Source organism: Mustela erminea, chromosome 3 (genome assembly GCF_009829155.1).
Source record: "Mustela erminea isolate mMusErm1 chromosome 3, mMusErm1.Pri, whole genome shotgun sequence".
In the NCBI taxonomy this organism is placed as follows: Eukaryota; Metazoa; Chordata; class Mammalia; order Carnivora; family Mustelidae; genus Mustela; species Mustela erminea.
In genome coordinates this window covers 81,834,660-81,848,431 of record NC_045616.1, presented here as the reverse complement: position 1 = coordinate 81,848,431, position 13,772 = coordinate 81,834,660, and the positions used below count along the sequence as shown (strand labels likewise).

At 49.4% G+C, this 13,772-nt stretch overlaps 1 protein-coding gene across 6 annotated transcripts in view; it reads left to right on the top strand.

Annotated features, from left to right (window-relative positions):
* Positions 1-13,772, top strand: part of SH3RF2 (SH3 domain containing ring finger 2) — a 122,908-nt gene that overhangs the window by 104,236 nt on the left and 4,900 nt on the right. For 4 of the 6 annotated variants that reach the window (XM_032336295.1, XM_032336294.1, XM_032336292.1 and 1 more), the window contains one exon: positions 2,987-3,330. In XM_032336295.1, coding sequence (XP_032192186.1) covers positions 2,987-3,262 — 276 coding nt within the window. In that variant the 3' untranslated portion in view covers positions 3,263-3,330. Of the gene's footprint in view, positions 1-2,986; positions 3,856-13,772 lie in introns of those variants that run through there. The other 2 variants (XR_004284017.1, XM_032336291.1) reach the window with 2 other exon arrangements.

Below are 13,772 nucleotides of genomic sequence, written 5' to 3'. Positions count from 1 at the left end.
TATGTTTCCCGAATATTTCTTCCATAGTCCTTTCGAGGCCCACAGATGAGTTGGAAAAAACACGGCTTTGGCATCAGACACATCTTGATTTGAATTCCAGGTCAGCTGCTTGCTATCTGGTGACTTGGCCAAAACACGGCATCTTTCCAAGACTCTTTTTGCCTAATCTGTGAAATAGCAGTTGAGAATAGGAACCACCTCACAGGCTAGGTGTGGAGATGAAACAAGAGGAGACGTGTTAAGTGCTCACACAGGCGTTCGTGGTATGGAAGAGGCACCGGAGACACCGGGGAATTCAAGTGATTCATCAAGGTCACAGCAAATTATCATGACTCCCAACAACTAACTTTGACTGTGACCTTTATGACAGAGGGTCAGATCTTTTAACTTCTAGTCGAGGGCTTTTCCCACTAGAGACAGGAGTTTTTGTATCTCTCAATAGAATATCCTTGAGTCGGGAGGGACAGTGAGATACAGGAAGTGACAGTGAGAAAATTAGGTGATTGTTACCTTTTAGTTTATTGGCTATCACCACTGTCATCACCATCACCACAAAACCAGCACCATTCCCCATTCCCCTCCAAAAGGAAAGAGGATTTGGTCTCCTTCTCTTTGTTAAGCATTTACTGCATGCTAACAACCTAATAGGCCCTGTGCTGAGGACTTGACGTGTCTCATCTCCTTTAATCCTGACAGTAACCCTCTGTAGTAGATATTATTCTCAACAACCCTCTGTAATAGGTATTATTATCGTCATCCTCCTTTTATTTTTTTATTCTTTTTAATATTTTTATTTATTTATTTGACAGCCAGAGATCACAAGTAGGCAGAGAGGCAGACAGAGAGAGAGGAGGAAGCAGGCTCCCCACGGAGCAGAGAGCCCGATGTGGGGCTCGATCCCAGGACCCTGAGATCATGACCTGAGCCGAAGGCAGAGGCTTAACCCACTGAGCCACCCAGGCACCCCCGTCATCCTCATTTTAAAATGAAGACATGGAGGGTTAAAGAGTTAGAGGATGTTACTCAAAGGCATACAGCTGACACATGGGGGTGTCTGGGGTAGATTCCAGATCTCATAGAAAAACTCGTGCTCTTCATGCTAAGCTGTCAGCTTGTAAGGAAAGGCATTTGGAAAAAGTTAGTGTTGACTGATGTGAATGTTGGGAGCTCCTTTTCAGAATTTTAGTATCTGAATAATTCCATTTTCCAGGCTCCAGTTGCCCTTTACGCCAGGCTGTTTGATACGGCCCTCAAACTATCAGCATTTAAGAAGTGCTCAGACCTCTGCAAGATATGGTGGGGGTCAAAAGTATGAAGAAACTTGCATTCTCAGTGGGGGACACTAGGCCCGATTTCATGGAAAACAAATTATTCCTAAGCAGTAGCAGAAAACCCTGAGAAGCATTAAATCAGGGATGTGCTAGAGCAAATACCTGTGGGTGCAAGATAGAGACGGAACAGGCATGGAGAGGTGAAACAGGGAGGAAGAGAAGGGGCTTGGGCCACAGGAGACCGGGGCTCCCATGGATATGGGGCCTGCTAGTCAGCTCCAGGCAGATACTGTCCATATAGGAGACAGGCCTCAGTGCACCAGATCTTTGATTTTTTTTTTTTAAAGATTTTATTTATTTATTTGACAGAGAGAAATCACAAGTAGGCAGAGAGGCAGGCAGAGAGAGAGAGGGAAGCAGGCTCCCTGCTGAGCAGAGAGCCCGACGCGGGGCTCGATCCCAGGACCCTGAGATCACGACCTGAGCCGAAGGCAGCGGCTTAACCCACTGAGCCACCCAGGCGCCCCAGATCTTTGATTTTTTAAGAGACATATCGAACTCCCCATGTCCTCCATGCTCCACAAATAAGTGAAACGATATGACAATTGACTCTCTCTGCTTGACTTATTTCACTCAGCATAATCTCTTCCAGTCCCGTCCATGTTGCTACAAAAGTTGGGTATTCGATCTTTGATTTTTTAAGAGACATATCAAATACCCAACTTTTGTAGCAACATGGACGGGACTGGAAGAGATTATGCTGAGTGAAATAAGTCAAGCAGAGAGAGTCAATTATCATATGGTTTCACTTATTTGTGGAGCATAACAATAGCATGGAGGACATGGGGAGTTAGAGAGGAGAAGGGGGTTGGGGTAAATTGGAAGGGGAGGTGAATCGTGAGAGACTATGGACTCTGAAAATCAGTCTGAGGGGTTTGAAGTGGCGGGGGGGGGTGGGAGGTCAGGGTACCAGGTGGTGGGTATTATAGAGGGCACGGATTGCATGGAGCACTGGGTGTGGTGAAAAAATGATACTGTTATGCTGAAAATAAATAAATTTTTTAAAAAAGAGAGACATATGGAATTCGAATTTTTAAATACCATCACCCCATTTTATGTGTTGGCCCCTAAATCAAACTCTCAAACATTCTGCAGACAAAAGTCAGCCAGCAGGTGTCCAGGTTGCTAACTCTGCTCCATGGATATAAGGCCGTTAGGAAACTTAGGAGTTGGAGTCAGCAGGGGGAGTGAAGGGTACCCCAAAGAAGGCGTGGGCCCTGAGAAAGGCCTTACTGGCAGCTGGAGAGGACAGAGGAAAGGCAAACCTCTGGAAGGAAAGGCTTTCTGGAAGGGACCACAGCTTCTTGCCTCAGCCCTTTGCTCAAGGGGTTGCCTCTCCTGTTTCTCTTAGGTAATTTCTCATCATTCTTCAGCTCTCAGTTTACATAGCTCTGCCTCCAGGAAGCCTTCCGTGGCCACCCCATCCCAGCTGCAGTGTGAGAGGGCTCCATACCTCCCCTAACATCTGCCACCTCTACCACCACAGCACGATGCAGAGTAGACCCTCATAGTGGACACAAGTATTTACTGAATGAGCACAGAAATGAGGCATTTTAAGGAGGAACAAGCGTTGAGAAACAGCAGGAGTCGAGTCCCAGGGAAACCAGCACAGCTCCCACCTCACCTGGGTCCCTCCGCTCTGCTTTCTCTTGCAGCAAGTCAAAACCGTGAGATTTCAGAACTACAGCCCTCCTCCCGCCAAACAGTACACCTCCCATCCCACCGCAGGAAAGCCTGAACAGCCCACCACGCCGAAGGGTTCCCAGCCAGAAGCAGCCCCCTCGGGCCCAGAGATGAACATCCTATTCGCCCACCGAAGCGGCTGCCATTCCGGACAGCAGACAGACCTCCGAAGGAAGTCAAGTTTGGGCAAGACCGTGACCCCAGTGTCCGCCGCTTCGGCCACACAGACCGTGTTTCCCAGCAAATGAATCTACGGGTGGCTTTTCCCAGACCCCAAAGAGGTGAATTGCCTTTAAATACAGTCTGCCTCCACTGATAGCGCCCTGCCATTCTTTGGCTACTCAAGCCTGGGTCCTTGTTCTGCGCATGTTACCTCTGGGAAAGGAAAAGTGGGCTCAGGGAGTCCTGCCCTGGGTAGGAAGATGAAGCATGTGGCTTTGCAAACATAACAATTTGAGGCAGCAAGGCTACTACTCAGACCCAGGAGTGGGAGACGGACCTGCCCACCCTTTTCCCTGAATGGAGTGGGCAGCCTCATCCCCTGTGTTCTGTGTAGAATTTCTACGATGCCCTAAAAGGGACTTCAGCCAGGGGTGTCACAATGGTGGGAATGTTGGCATTGTTTCTTTGACCTCATCACCATGTTCTCAACAAGCATCCGAACAGCTTCTGGGGCCTGTACACTGGCTGCTAGTGGCTGCCATGTTGTTCCCTCCACTGAGTCTTAATCCTGGCTGTGAAGGGGACATTTGGGGAAGGGTGTGAGATGGATATCTGATCATTCTGAGAATCCTCGAAAACCAAAGGGAGTCAGCTTCCTGGATTTGGTCCAAACAAGAAGGTCAGAGAGAAAGCTATGATCATACTTTCAACTTCTGAATCTGTTTTCCCAAGTACAGTCCTACACGATAGCTGAGCAGGAAGCACAGGGCTGTGGACAGGGTGCTGCATGGAACTCTGGCTATTTCATTCATCCTGGCTCCAGGCTGACATCCCCGGGAAACACAGCATGCTTCACGACAGCCGTGTAGGGGGTTGAGGTTAGGCATATATTGCATTTGCATTACAAACTTCTTTACTTCCTCTGAAGTCTCTGGGTTTGGGGCACTCTAGCTGTTTCACTGGGCCATGGTATAAGGCAGCGAGGTCAGGAAGATGCTAGTGCAAGGCCGGAGCGGGGACACTGCACGGAGGACAGCGGCCGGGACAGAGACGGGGCAAAGGAGGATGGGGAGGGAAGGGAGGAGCAGGAGAGGGCGGTAGAGAGTGTGGGGAGTGGGTGTGAGCGAGAAAGACACGGATGGGGGAGGCCGAGGGGAATGTCAGGCAAGAAGCAGAAAGGGAGAGTGGCTCTGACACTCCTGACAAGTGGGGCCTGAAGGATGGAGCCTGCAAAACCAGGCGACCCCGCCGAGGGGGGGCCAGAGGGAGGCATCCTCGACTTGCCAGGAGAACACCCTCGGTGAGTTTAGCCGTGAGGTCAGTCATTCTGCTCTACCCCCCAGAGCGCAGATACGTGACACCACCAGCCACGCAAATATTTAGACTCTGCCTCGGTAGCAGCGGGTCCGGTTAGTGTTAAGTACTGTGGCTGACGAGCAGGTTGTAGGGGAGTAATGGAGACACAGTCCTTGCCTTCCACATGGAACAGACAGAGATCACAAGTAGGCAGAGAGAAAGAGAGAGAGAGAGAGAGAGAGAGAGAGGAGGAAGCAGGCTCCCTGCAGAGCAGAGAGCCTGATGTGGGGCTTGATCCCAGGACCCTGGGATCATGACCTGAGCCGAAGGCAGAGACTTTAAACCCACTGAGCCACCCAGGCGCCCCTGGTCAACTGTCTTGAGATGGGATCTAGGCATCTGTGTTGTCAGCATACTCCCCAAGTGATTCTGATGTCTAAGAACAAATCTAACTTTCTCGTCTCGTACAGTAGGCCGGGAATGTAGCCACACTGGGTGCCAATATATGAACAATGCCTGTAGTGATAGGCGAACAGTGAGTGCTCGGAGCTCCCACTCCTCCCCGCAGCCCTTTCTCCACATTCTCCCCATCACTCTACCCTCCAGCAGCCTAAGAGCTCAGGCCCGGTGCAGCTGAGACCTTCAGCAGTAAAGCTCTTCTTCGTTCTCACTGGCTAGTGCCTGCGCCATGGCAATGGCTAAATATCTTGACTATTACCCTGTAGTAGAGAATGAGGCCCAGAGAGGTCCCTCAGAGATGAAGAGCTCTGCTATTAAGCCCAGCGCTCTCCCAGCCCGTGTCCCAGCCACTGTCCAGCCCTTGATAATCACTTTCATCGGGCCCTTGGCTTAGGAAAGGAGAGGACTTAGAAGGTGGACAGTTCCTTGCTCACTGGTCTCTGTGTTCCTTTAGCAAACATTTTCACAGGTTCAAGCAATGCCCTTAGCTTCCCGGCTCCTCTAGCATCAAGTAAGCAGGTATGGAAGTTGCTTGTTTCAGTAAGATTGGCAGGCATGATCCTCGCCCTCTCACCCGCCTCTGCCCACACAGACCAGCCTCCCAGCCCCTGGACATCCTTCCTGGGATGTGCACCACTGGGACTGGCGGCAGAGGGAAGTCCTATCAAGGCTGTCTGCTGGCAGCAAGTGCTGAGCGAGCTCGGCTAAGCTGGGGCCAGCAGCTGCTCCCACGGGTGCTCCTCTTGTTTGCGTCTGGACGGTAAAGACCCCAGGTCTGCCCTGGGCCGAGCATAGGGAGTGTGAGCACTTCCAGCAACCTCTCAGGTGACCATGAATGACAGTCACTCGGGGAGAGTGTTGGGCAGGCAGACTAGAAGAGTTAACTCCGAAGATCCTTGCAGCAGCAGCTCGGTGTCCCTGCGAATAAATCTTGCAAGGACATATTGCTTGAAATAGAACAATGTTAAATGATCAAGCCATCTGTTTGCCAGGCCATAGTGTTGTGTCCTAGACCAGAGCAGAAACAAAATGTTCTCTGGAATGCTTTCTGCCTGCTGACCGTCACTTCCACAAACAGAATGCAGCCAAGGTGGGATCAAAGGTGATGGGGGCGGGGGGCATTGAGGAGCCTTCCACATCCGTCCATCCATCCATCCAATACCAGTTATACCTCACCTACTCTGGATCAGGCTCCATGAGAGACTGGGGGGGCTCAGTGGTTCACAGGAGAGAGAAAACACATATGGGCCTCTCAGAGTGGGGTTTCTTAGGAATTCTACTGGACCTGGGAGCTCCTTTCTGCCTTCCTCCCTTATTTAAATTAAATTAGATCATATATATATACATATATACATGATCATAAAACAAATAACCATATACCTACCATCTAGCTGCTTTTTTTTTTTTAAGATTTTTTAAAAAATTTATTTGACAGAGATCACAAGTAGGCAGAGAACCAGGCGGTGGGGGGGGGGGGAGCAGGCTCCCTGCTGAGCAGAGAGCCTGATGTGGGGCTCGATCCCAGGACCCTGAGACCATGACCTGAGCCGAAGGCAGAGGCTTTAACCCACTGAGCCACCCAGGTGCCCCCATCATCTAGCTTTTTAAAAAGTAATCATCCATTCCATTGAAGCCTGCTGTGTGCTTCATCCAATTTCATTCTTTCTTCCCCTCCCCCTCTTCCCTCATAACCACTATCGTGAACTCCATGCTTACCATTCCCCTGTACGTTTTCCGCACATGTACCATATGGAATTTTCAGTGCAGCTCATAGATCTGCTCAGTAAACACCAGTCAAAGCAGCTATCGCAACCTGAGGCCACAGAAACCCGCTGAATATTTGAACTCCCATCTGGCCTCTGTCACTGGGATTCTAAGGCTTTGAGTCTTTGCTGGGAATTGAGGTTTTGATGTAGAGCATATCTGGTTTTAAGAAGTTCTAGTTTAGAGGGATTTTTGTACATATCCTTCCCAGTACCGCTGCTTAGAGAAACCTTGCTGCTCCCAAATAGGTAAGATATGGTTTGCGACTGTGCCTGAAACTTTTGAGTACACGGCTTTCCAGGCGGCTCTCCTCTGGGCCTTGCCTGCCCCCCGGGGAGTCAACTACAGAAACTAGAAGCAGCCCCTTAGAATCTGAAACCAAAACAGATCTGGCTGCCACTGCTAGAAAGTCTCCCAAGAACCTTGTGAAGTCTGCAGGCAAAAGCTATTCTTGTCCCCTGACTACAGATCAGGAAACTGAGACTCAGAATGTGTCAGTGCCTTATTTAAGGTTTCACAACCAGTTTGAGACCGTAGGGAGAATACTAAAAAAAAAAAAAAAAATTGTCCCTGACTCACCATCCAGCAGTAATTGTCACCATTTATTGAGCACCTACTATGTACCAAGAACTTCACTTGCATTATGCCATCTAATCCTATCCAACCCTATGAGGAGAGGTTTTGCATTATCCTGTTTTAGAGATTACAGTTAAGGCTCAGAGATCAAATGACCAGCCCAAGGCAACAAGGACTAGAATCCAGAACTCTAAGCCCAGACCTTAATCTTAAATCACCGGGTCCCTCTGTTGCGACTATTAACACAAAACATGGTTGAGGCTGGAGAGGATACACAAATTGGGTATGTGCTTCTGAAATCACAGGAATGCAGGTGGGGGCAGGGTCAGAGGATGGTTTAATTCAGAGGGGCCAGCCCACCCAGATTAAAACTGTCATCAAGATGTAGTGGTGGGAAGGAAGGTAACTGAGAGTGTTCTCTACAGAGATATCCAAAAAGCAAATGTACCCCTGCTCCAAGGGCAGCCAGACACAACCAAGCAACTTGAAAAAGAACCGAAGCTTGCAGTGTGGTTCTGGATCATTGACCTCAAAGCACAATAATTATTTTGCATTCCCTAGATCTCTCCCTCTTCGTGAATTTATTTCTGGTTTTGCCTGTTCTCACTCCAAATGATACAGAACAGAGACCCAGAAGATGGGGTGTATGATTTCCAAAATGACCCTCCACTTTCATCTTCTCTGTGGGAACAGGGGGACTCAGAGCAAGAACATCTTCCAGCCTTCCATGCCGGTATTTATCCAAAGTTCAAAGGCGACAGCTTTCAGGGGTAAACACACACCCACAGATGCAAGCTAATTATGCAGATAGGGTCACTGCTGGATGGACAAGAGCTGCTAAAGACTAAAAAGGATGCTAGCCAAGACCTGGGGAGAAAGGCAAAAGGCATCTGCAAAAGTCATTTTGTGAATCTTCAGTTAATGCTATTAGAATCAGTGCTAGCATGACCGAGAGACTGGATGACATCAGAGTTTGACTGCTGTAGGTCACATATATTCCGGAGGCCAGAGCCGTCCTATGCCCTCCCCAATGAACACAGCGACTCCCTGGACCACCCAAGAGGACTGTGAGAGCTGGTGGCATTCAGCAGACCTTCACAAAGAAAGCAAAAGCAAGTTGACATCTGAAAGTAAGGAGGCAACAAAACCACCTGGAGAACTAAGGAGGAATTCAAATCAGGAGCGCCGTCAAAGGGTGGTACCCTCCCCTTCCCCGCTCCCAAATCTTTGGGAAGATGTTTTACATCTCTGTCAAGGAGAGAGCTGGAAAAAACTTCACTCCCTGAAGAGGACATGTCAGTCATAGCTCTAGTGAGATAGCATCAGCTTCCATGACAAGGAGCAGAACAGTCGCTCAGAAGGGGCGGCACCGGTTGGAAGGGAATTTTAGATATCAGAACCATGTTTCCAAATATCCCGTTCTGCACATTCTATTTATGAGCTCAATCCTTTTTTAAGCTTAAGCTCTTTTTAGATGTTGGCAATTCTGAGAGCCTAAGGCGTCTTCGTCATGGAGACCTCCAACAAAGGACTAGACTTTAAAGTTCTGGTCAGCAAGGACTTGGGGATAGCTACGCCAGCTGGGTACCCGATCCGCTAGAACATTATAAGGTGTGCAGAAGCAATATAATAATAATAGCTCGGGTAAAGGGTTTTGGAACCAAGTCGTCTGGGTTTCTGTCCCAGCTTTGTCACTCCCTAGTTAAGTTTCCTTTGGCAAATAACGAAACCAACTTGGATAAGTTACAACATCTGCCCAAACGTTTTCCCATCAGTAAAATGGGTATCAGAACCTCCACCTCATCGGGCTCTTGGCAGGATTAAGTGAAATCATGCATGTACAGCTCCGATTGTTGTGGGTACGTCAAAGAGTTCAATAAATGGTAGTTATTACCAATAAACATATGGAAGCACAACTCAAAACCAGAGAGTACTGTAAAAATGTAGCTCTGTCATATGAAGAGAAATGAGAAGGGGGGAGAGCAATGAGTGTTTCCGTTGTCAGGGGGCTTCAGGGAGGAGAAACATGTCCTGAAAGACGTTAACATGGAAAAACGCTGTTAGCCGTGTGGAGAGAAAGCACCTGGGCTCTGGGATCACAAGTCCCTGGGTTCAAATCCTGGTCTTCTTGGCTCTCTGACCTTGGACCAACTACCCTCTCTGAGACTTTCTTGACTCCTCCGAAGAGTGGCAACAACACCTCAGCCCTTCTTAGGATCAGAGGGAACGTGAAGGGAGCAGGAAGGCCAGATGCTGGTGTGCGCAAGGAGTCTAGAAGTGATAGCTGCCGGAGAAGTCTGCGGGCGTGACAGAGGCTCGAAGGCAGGTGAGCTGCAGAACCGCTGAGTAGCACAGACACTTACTCGCTGCCATTCGTCAGCCATGTGCTCCATGCAGATACGGCGCTAACTTACGGGGAGGGAAGAGCGCAACCAGCCAGGTAGCCCAAGTTCAAATCCAGGTTCTATGTTTCTTCCCTGTGCCACTGTGGGCAAGTCCTTTATCTCCCCAGCCTTTTAGTCCCCTGGCTTGTAAGATGCAGGTAGTAGTCGTCGTTCTTGGAGTGGTGCGGTGGGGAGGAAACGGAATAAACGTAAAGTCATGAGCACCGGGCCCGGCCCATAGAAAACGCTCTGTGGCATCAGCTACCATGATTACTCACAGGCATGTTTCCCAGGGATTCCTCACAACAATTCCATGAGTTAAGTGTTAGGATCCCCTAGTTACTAGATCGAACAACTGAGGCTCAGAGGACACCTCACTCATCTAAGGTCATGGTACGCAAGCAGTGGGGCTGGCTCTGTAAGACTAGAAGTCTCAGATTTTGTTCTCGTCACTTTTCACATAAGCTGGGAAGTGGCCCACGGTTGAGGTACTAATGACCGTTATTTTCAATGTATCAATTATCCTAATGCCCATGAGTCTTTCCTCTTCTGATTGCCCCCACCTCGTCCCCTCCCTCACCTGTTGGAGGCGTGAGGTGCAGGCTTGTCGGTGTGCCGGAGCCCAGCTGCTGAGCATACGGGTGCGGCATCTTTGGGGACTTGCAGCTTCTCAAGGCTGACGGTGCTGACGGCAAGTCCATTCTGCCTTGCAGATAGGACTGACACAGACATGCTTCCAGCTGGCCAGGATTTCAATGAAAATCCCTCCTCCTAGGTGCCAGGTAATAGAATTACATGCCCTTGGCACACTTTGTAATTCAGAAAATGCATGTGCCAATGCGTCCCTCTCCTGCTGGACGCGTCCTGATGACCAAGGGGCTTCAGGCCAGCGTCCTAGCTCTTACCCTGCCCCCATTTAAAGTCACAGAATATTTTCCTCCTGGGTGGACATCAGTGTCACCTCACGCATTTATCCATTCATTTCCACCCAACAAACTGCTTGAGCACCAAGCGTGTGACAAAACCATTCGTACCATAGACCTGGGATACAGCAGTGAACTGCGCAAGGACAGTTCCTCCCTTCGTAAAGGGGAGTGAATGGTCAACACACACGCAGGATGGCTTCCATATGACAGGTGTTAGAAAGGAAGCAAAGCAACCAGACAAAGAATGGCTGAGGAGGACGAGCCACATTAGGGAGAGTGAGCAGGAACGGTTTCTCCAAGGAGGTGGCGTGTGCACGGAGACTGAAGATCGAGAAGGAACCAGAAAGGCAGTGTCACAGGCGAACAGAAACAAGCTCAAATGTCAAGGGGATTCGTTCATTTATCCAACATTTTTGATCATACGATAAATATGTGTTGAACCAACAATTGAATAGGTTCATCCTCTTTGTTCTGCCAAAAAGGGCCCTTGCCCAGGGAGGAGGAGCTCTGGGGAGATGCCACATGCATAGAGGCAGATGACTGCCTTTTCTCCAGCCCCACTCCCTGTCTGGAAAACAAAGGGACTGGCCCGCACGGCTCTTTGAGCAAGGACTGTGCAACAAGCAAAAAGCAATCTGTCGTTTTTTAAAAGCAGTCAGGATGTCTGTTTGGAATTGTGTCAAGGTATGTCAAGGTATGTCATCTGCTTAATTATCATTAGGATATACGTACTGAATTTCCATGTGCACGCGCTCACTCACTCCCTCTGAGAACACTGTTGCTTGGGAGCCTCCTGCCTCCCTCTCTCCTCCCCGCCTCCAGCCCCAAGCTTCCTCTGGCAGAGTAGGGAAGAGTCCAGGCTACAGAACTGAAACACTTGTAGCCCAGGGGTGACTCACTATGTGACTTTGAGCAAGTCACTTCACTTCTCTGAGTCTCAATTTTCTCATCCACATAATGGGGAGAATAAGAGAGACCATCTCACAGCAACCATCTGAAGTGTTGCTCTTGTTTTAAGATTTTACTTATTTGATGGAGTAAGGACAAGCAGGGGGAGCGGCAGAGGGAGAGGGAGAAGGAGGCCCCCTCTGATCAGGAAGCCCAACAAGGGGCTCAATCCAGAACCCCAGGATCATGATCCGAGCTAAAGCCAGACGTTTGACCATCTGAGCCACCCAGCTGCCCCTAGAGTTATTATTATCCTTATTTTCAGATTAGTGTGTGAAATTATCAGACAGAGAAGAGAGAGAGACAGAGAACAGAGAGACAAAGAACAGAGATTTAGGTCTTTGAGGCAAAGGAAGCTGCAGCAGTGAGTGTAACAATAAGCCCATTTAATGATCTGTCTCCACCTGTAGCGTTTTCCATTCTTGGAGATAATCAAGAAGCAGGACCACAGAAACAGTCTTAAAGACGTCTCTCCACTTATCATGATACTTTTGTGCCAACAATTACAGATCCCCTCTATGTGCCAGACACTGTCCTATGTCTTATATTTACTTCTTTAAACGTCTCACCACAACCATGCAAAGAAAGTACTGTTACTATCCCCTTTTTACGGATCAAGAAACTCGGACCCAGAGCAAGTAAATAACTTCCGCAGGGCCACACAGCTGGGAACGGGTAGAGTTCGGAAATAAGCCCAGGCAGTCTGACTCCAGTCTGGGCTGCTGACTGCTCGCCACCTCATTTACAATGGAAACATGAAAGCTTTCCTGCAGACATCAGGTTTTTCTACTTCAGATAGACTTGTCTTCTGAGCAGCCAGTAAACAAAGAGTTATTACCTGCCTAATCCCAAAACCCCTGGCCTGTAGCCCCAGCACTCACAAGGGCTGCATCCCCCAACTACAGTGGGCCAGCCATAGGTAAAGTCACACCTCCCATCATGGATGGGATTTCCGGGTGCCTACTGAAATGTGAGTTGATCTTGAAGTTCTTTCTACATCATTTAGCACAACCCGGAAGGCCAGATTAATGTGGCAGCCAGCCTTCCCTTGGCAGTCACTTCCTTATTACTTTCCTGCCTCTGCACTCCCTCTCAGAAGTGCTACATCACAATAAATGCAGTTCAAAGAGCAAACAAGCCAGCACCACTTCCTTGAGATCCAGACGCCATCATCTCAAACCACCTTGCCTTTGCTCTCAGAGGGACACGCTCCCAGCTGCTGACACCAGGCCCGATCTGCAGATCAAAGAAGCCATTTTCTCGGCCCAAGTGGTATTAACCCAGCTCCAAAGGCGCGTGCCCAAGACCAGCACAAACACCAGTTTCGGCAGACGGAAGAGAAGCAGGGTATATCCAACACCGGTGGCTTCCCTTTTAAGGGCTAAACGTCATGAACAGCAGCAGAGAACTCCTGCCCACGTTGGGTCGTATACAGGGAAGAGAGCATAATTGCAAATCCTAACTTACTGACATGGTGGGATGCAGAATGCTTCGCAGTTATCACAGACGTCGTATCCGTGCCTGCTTCGCCCGCTGAACGTAAACAGCCACCTGGAGACAGCTCTTCCTTGCTATAGCGCCGAGTGGAGCACGTCCGCAAATGAGTAAACGCTGCACTGCATTTGCAGACCCCGGGAGCTCGGGGAAGCTCAGTTTTGAGTCCAGACTCAGCTGACTGCTGGAAAACTCAGGGCTTCTCAGGACCGACTCTCTGCCTTTGGAGAGTGGGAGTGTGGGGAAACCCCAGTGTTTCACATGAATTGCTGGCAAGATGGGTTCCCATGCCATCCTGCAAAGAACGAGACTGTGAACATCACTGAAGTTTCCCCAAAGAGAAAACTGATCTATTAAATCAGCCAGGAGTGCTCGGAGAGAAAATAAATCAGGCTCAGGTAAAAGCAGTTGGGCAACAGATGGCCAGCTCCCTCTCTGCTTACTTCCGGTTTTACTGGGTTCCCTTGGGAACTTGCTCATGGACAGGCTCTGGGGCTGAGACTTTTAGAAGGCAAGTCTTGCTAAGCACTCTTGGACCAGTTTTCATCAGCCTTTAGGCATCCTTCTGCCCCGCCTTCAGCGTGAGCAGCTGGGATTTCACTTGCACTGAGGAGGGCCCCGGAGCCAAGCAACAGTGCCATGGGAGCAGCCAGCTCTTGGACTGGGTGTTCACACCGCCTGCCCTTACCTGGTGAGGGGCAGCCCGAGTTGTTGCTGTCCTTCCTTCTGAACATTCTCAGCCTCGGGGA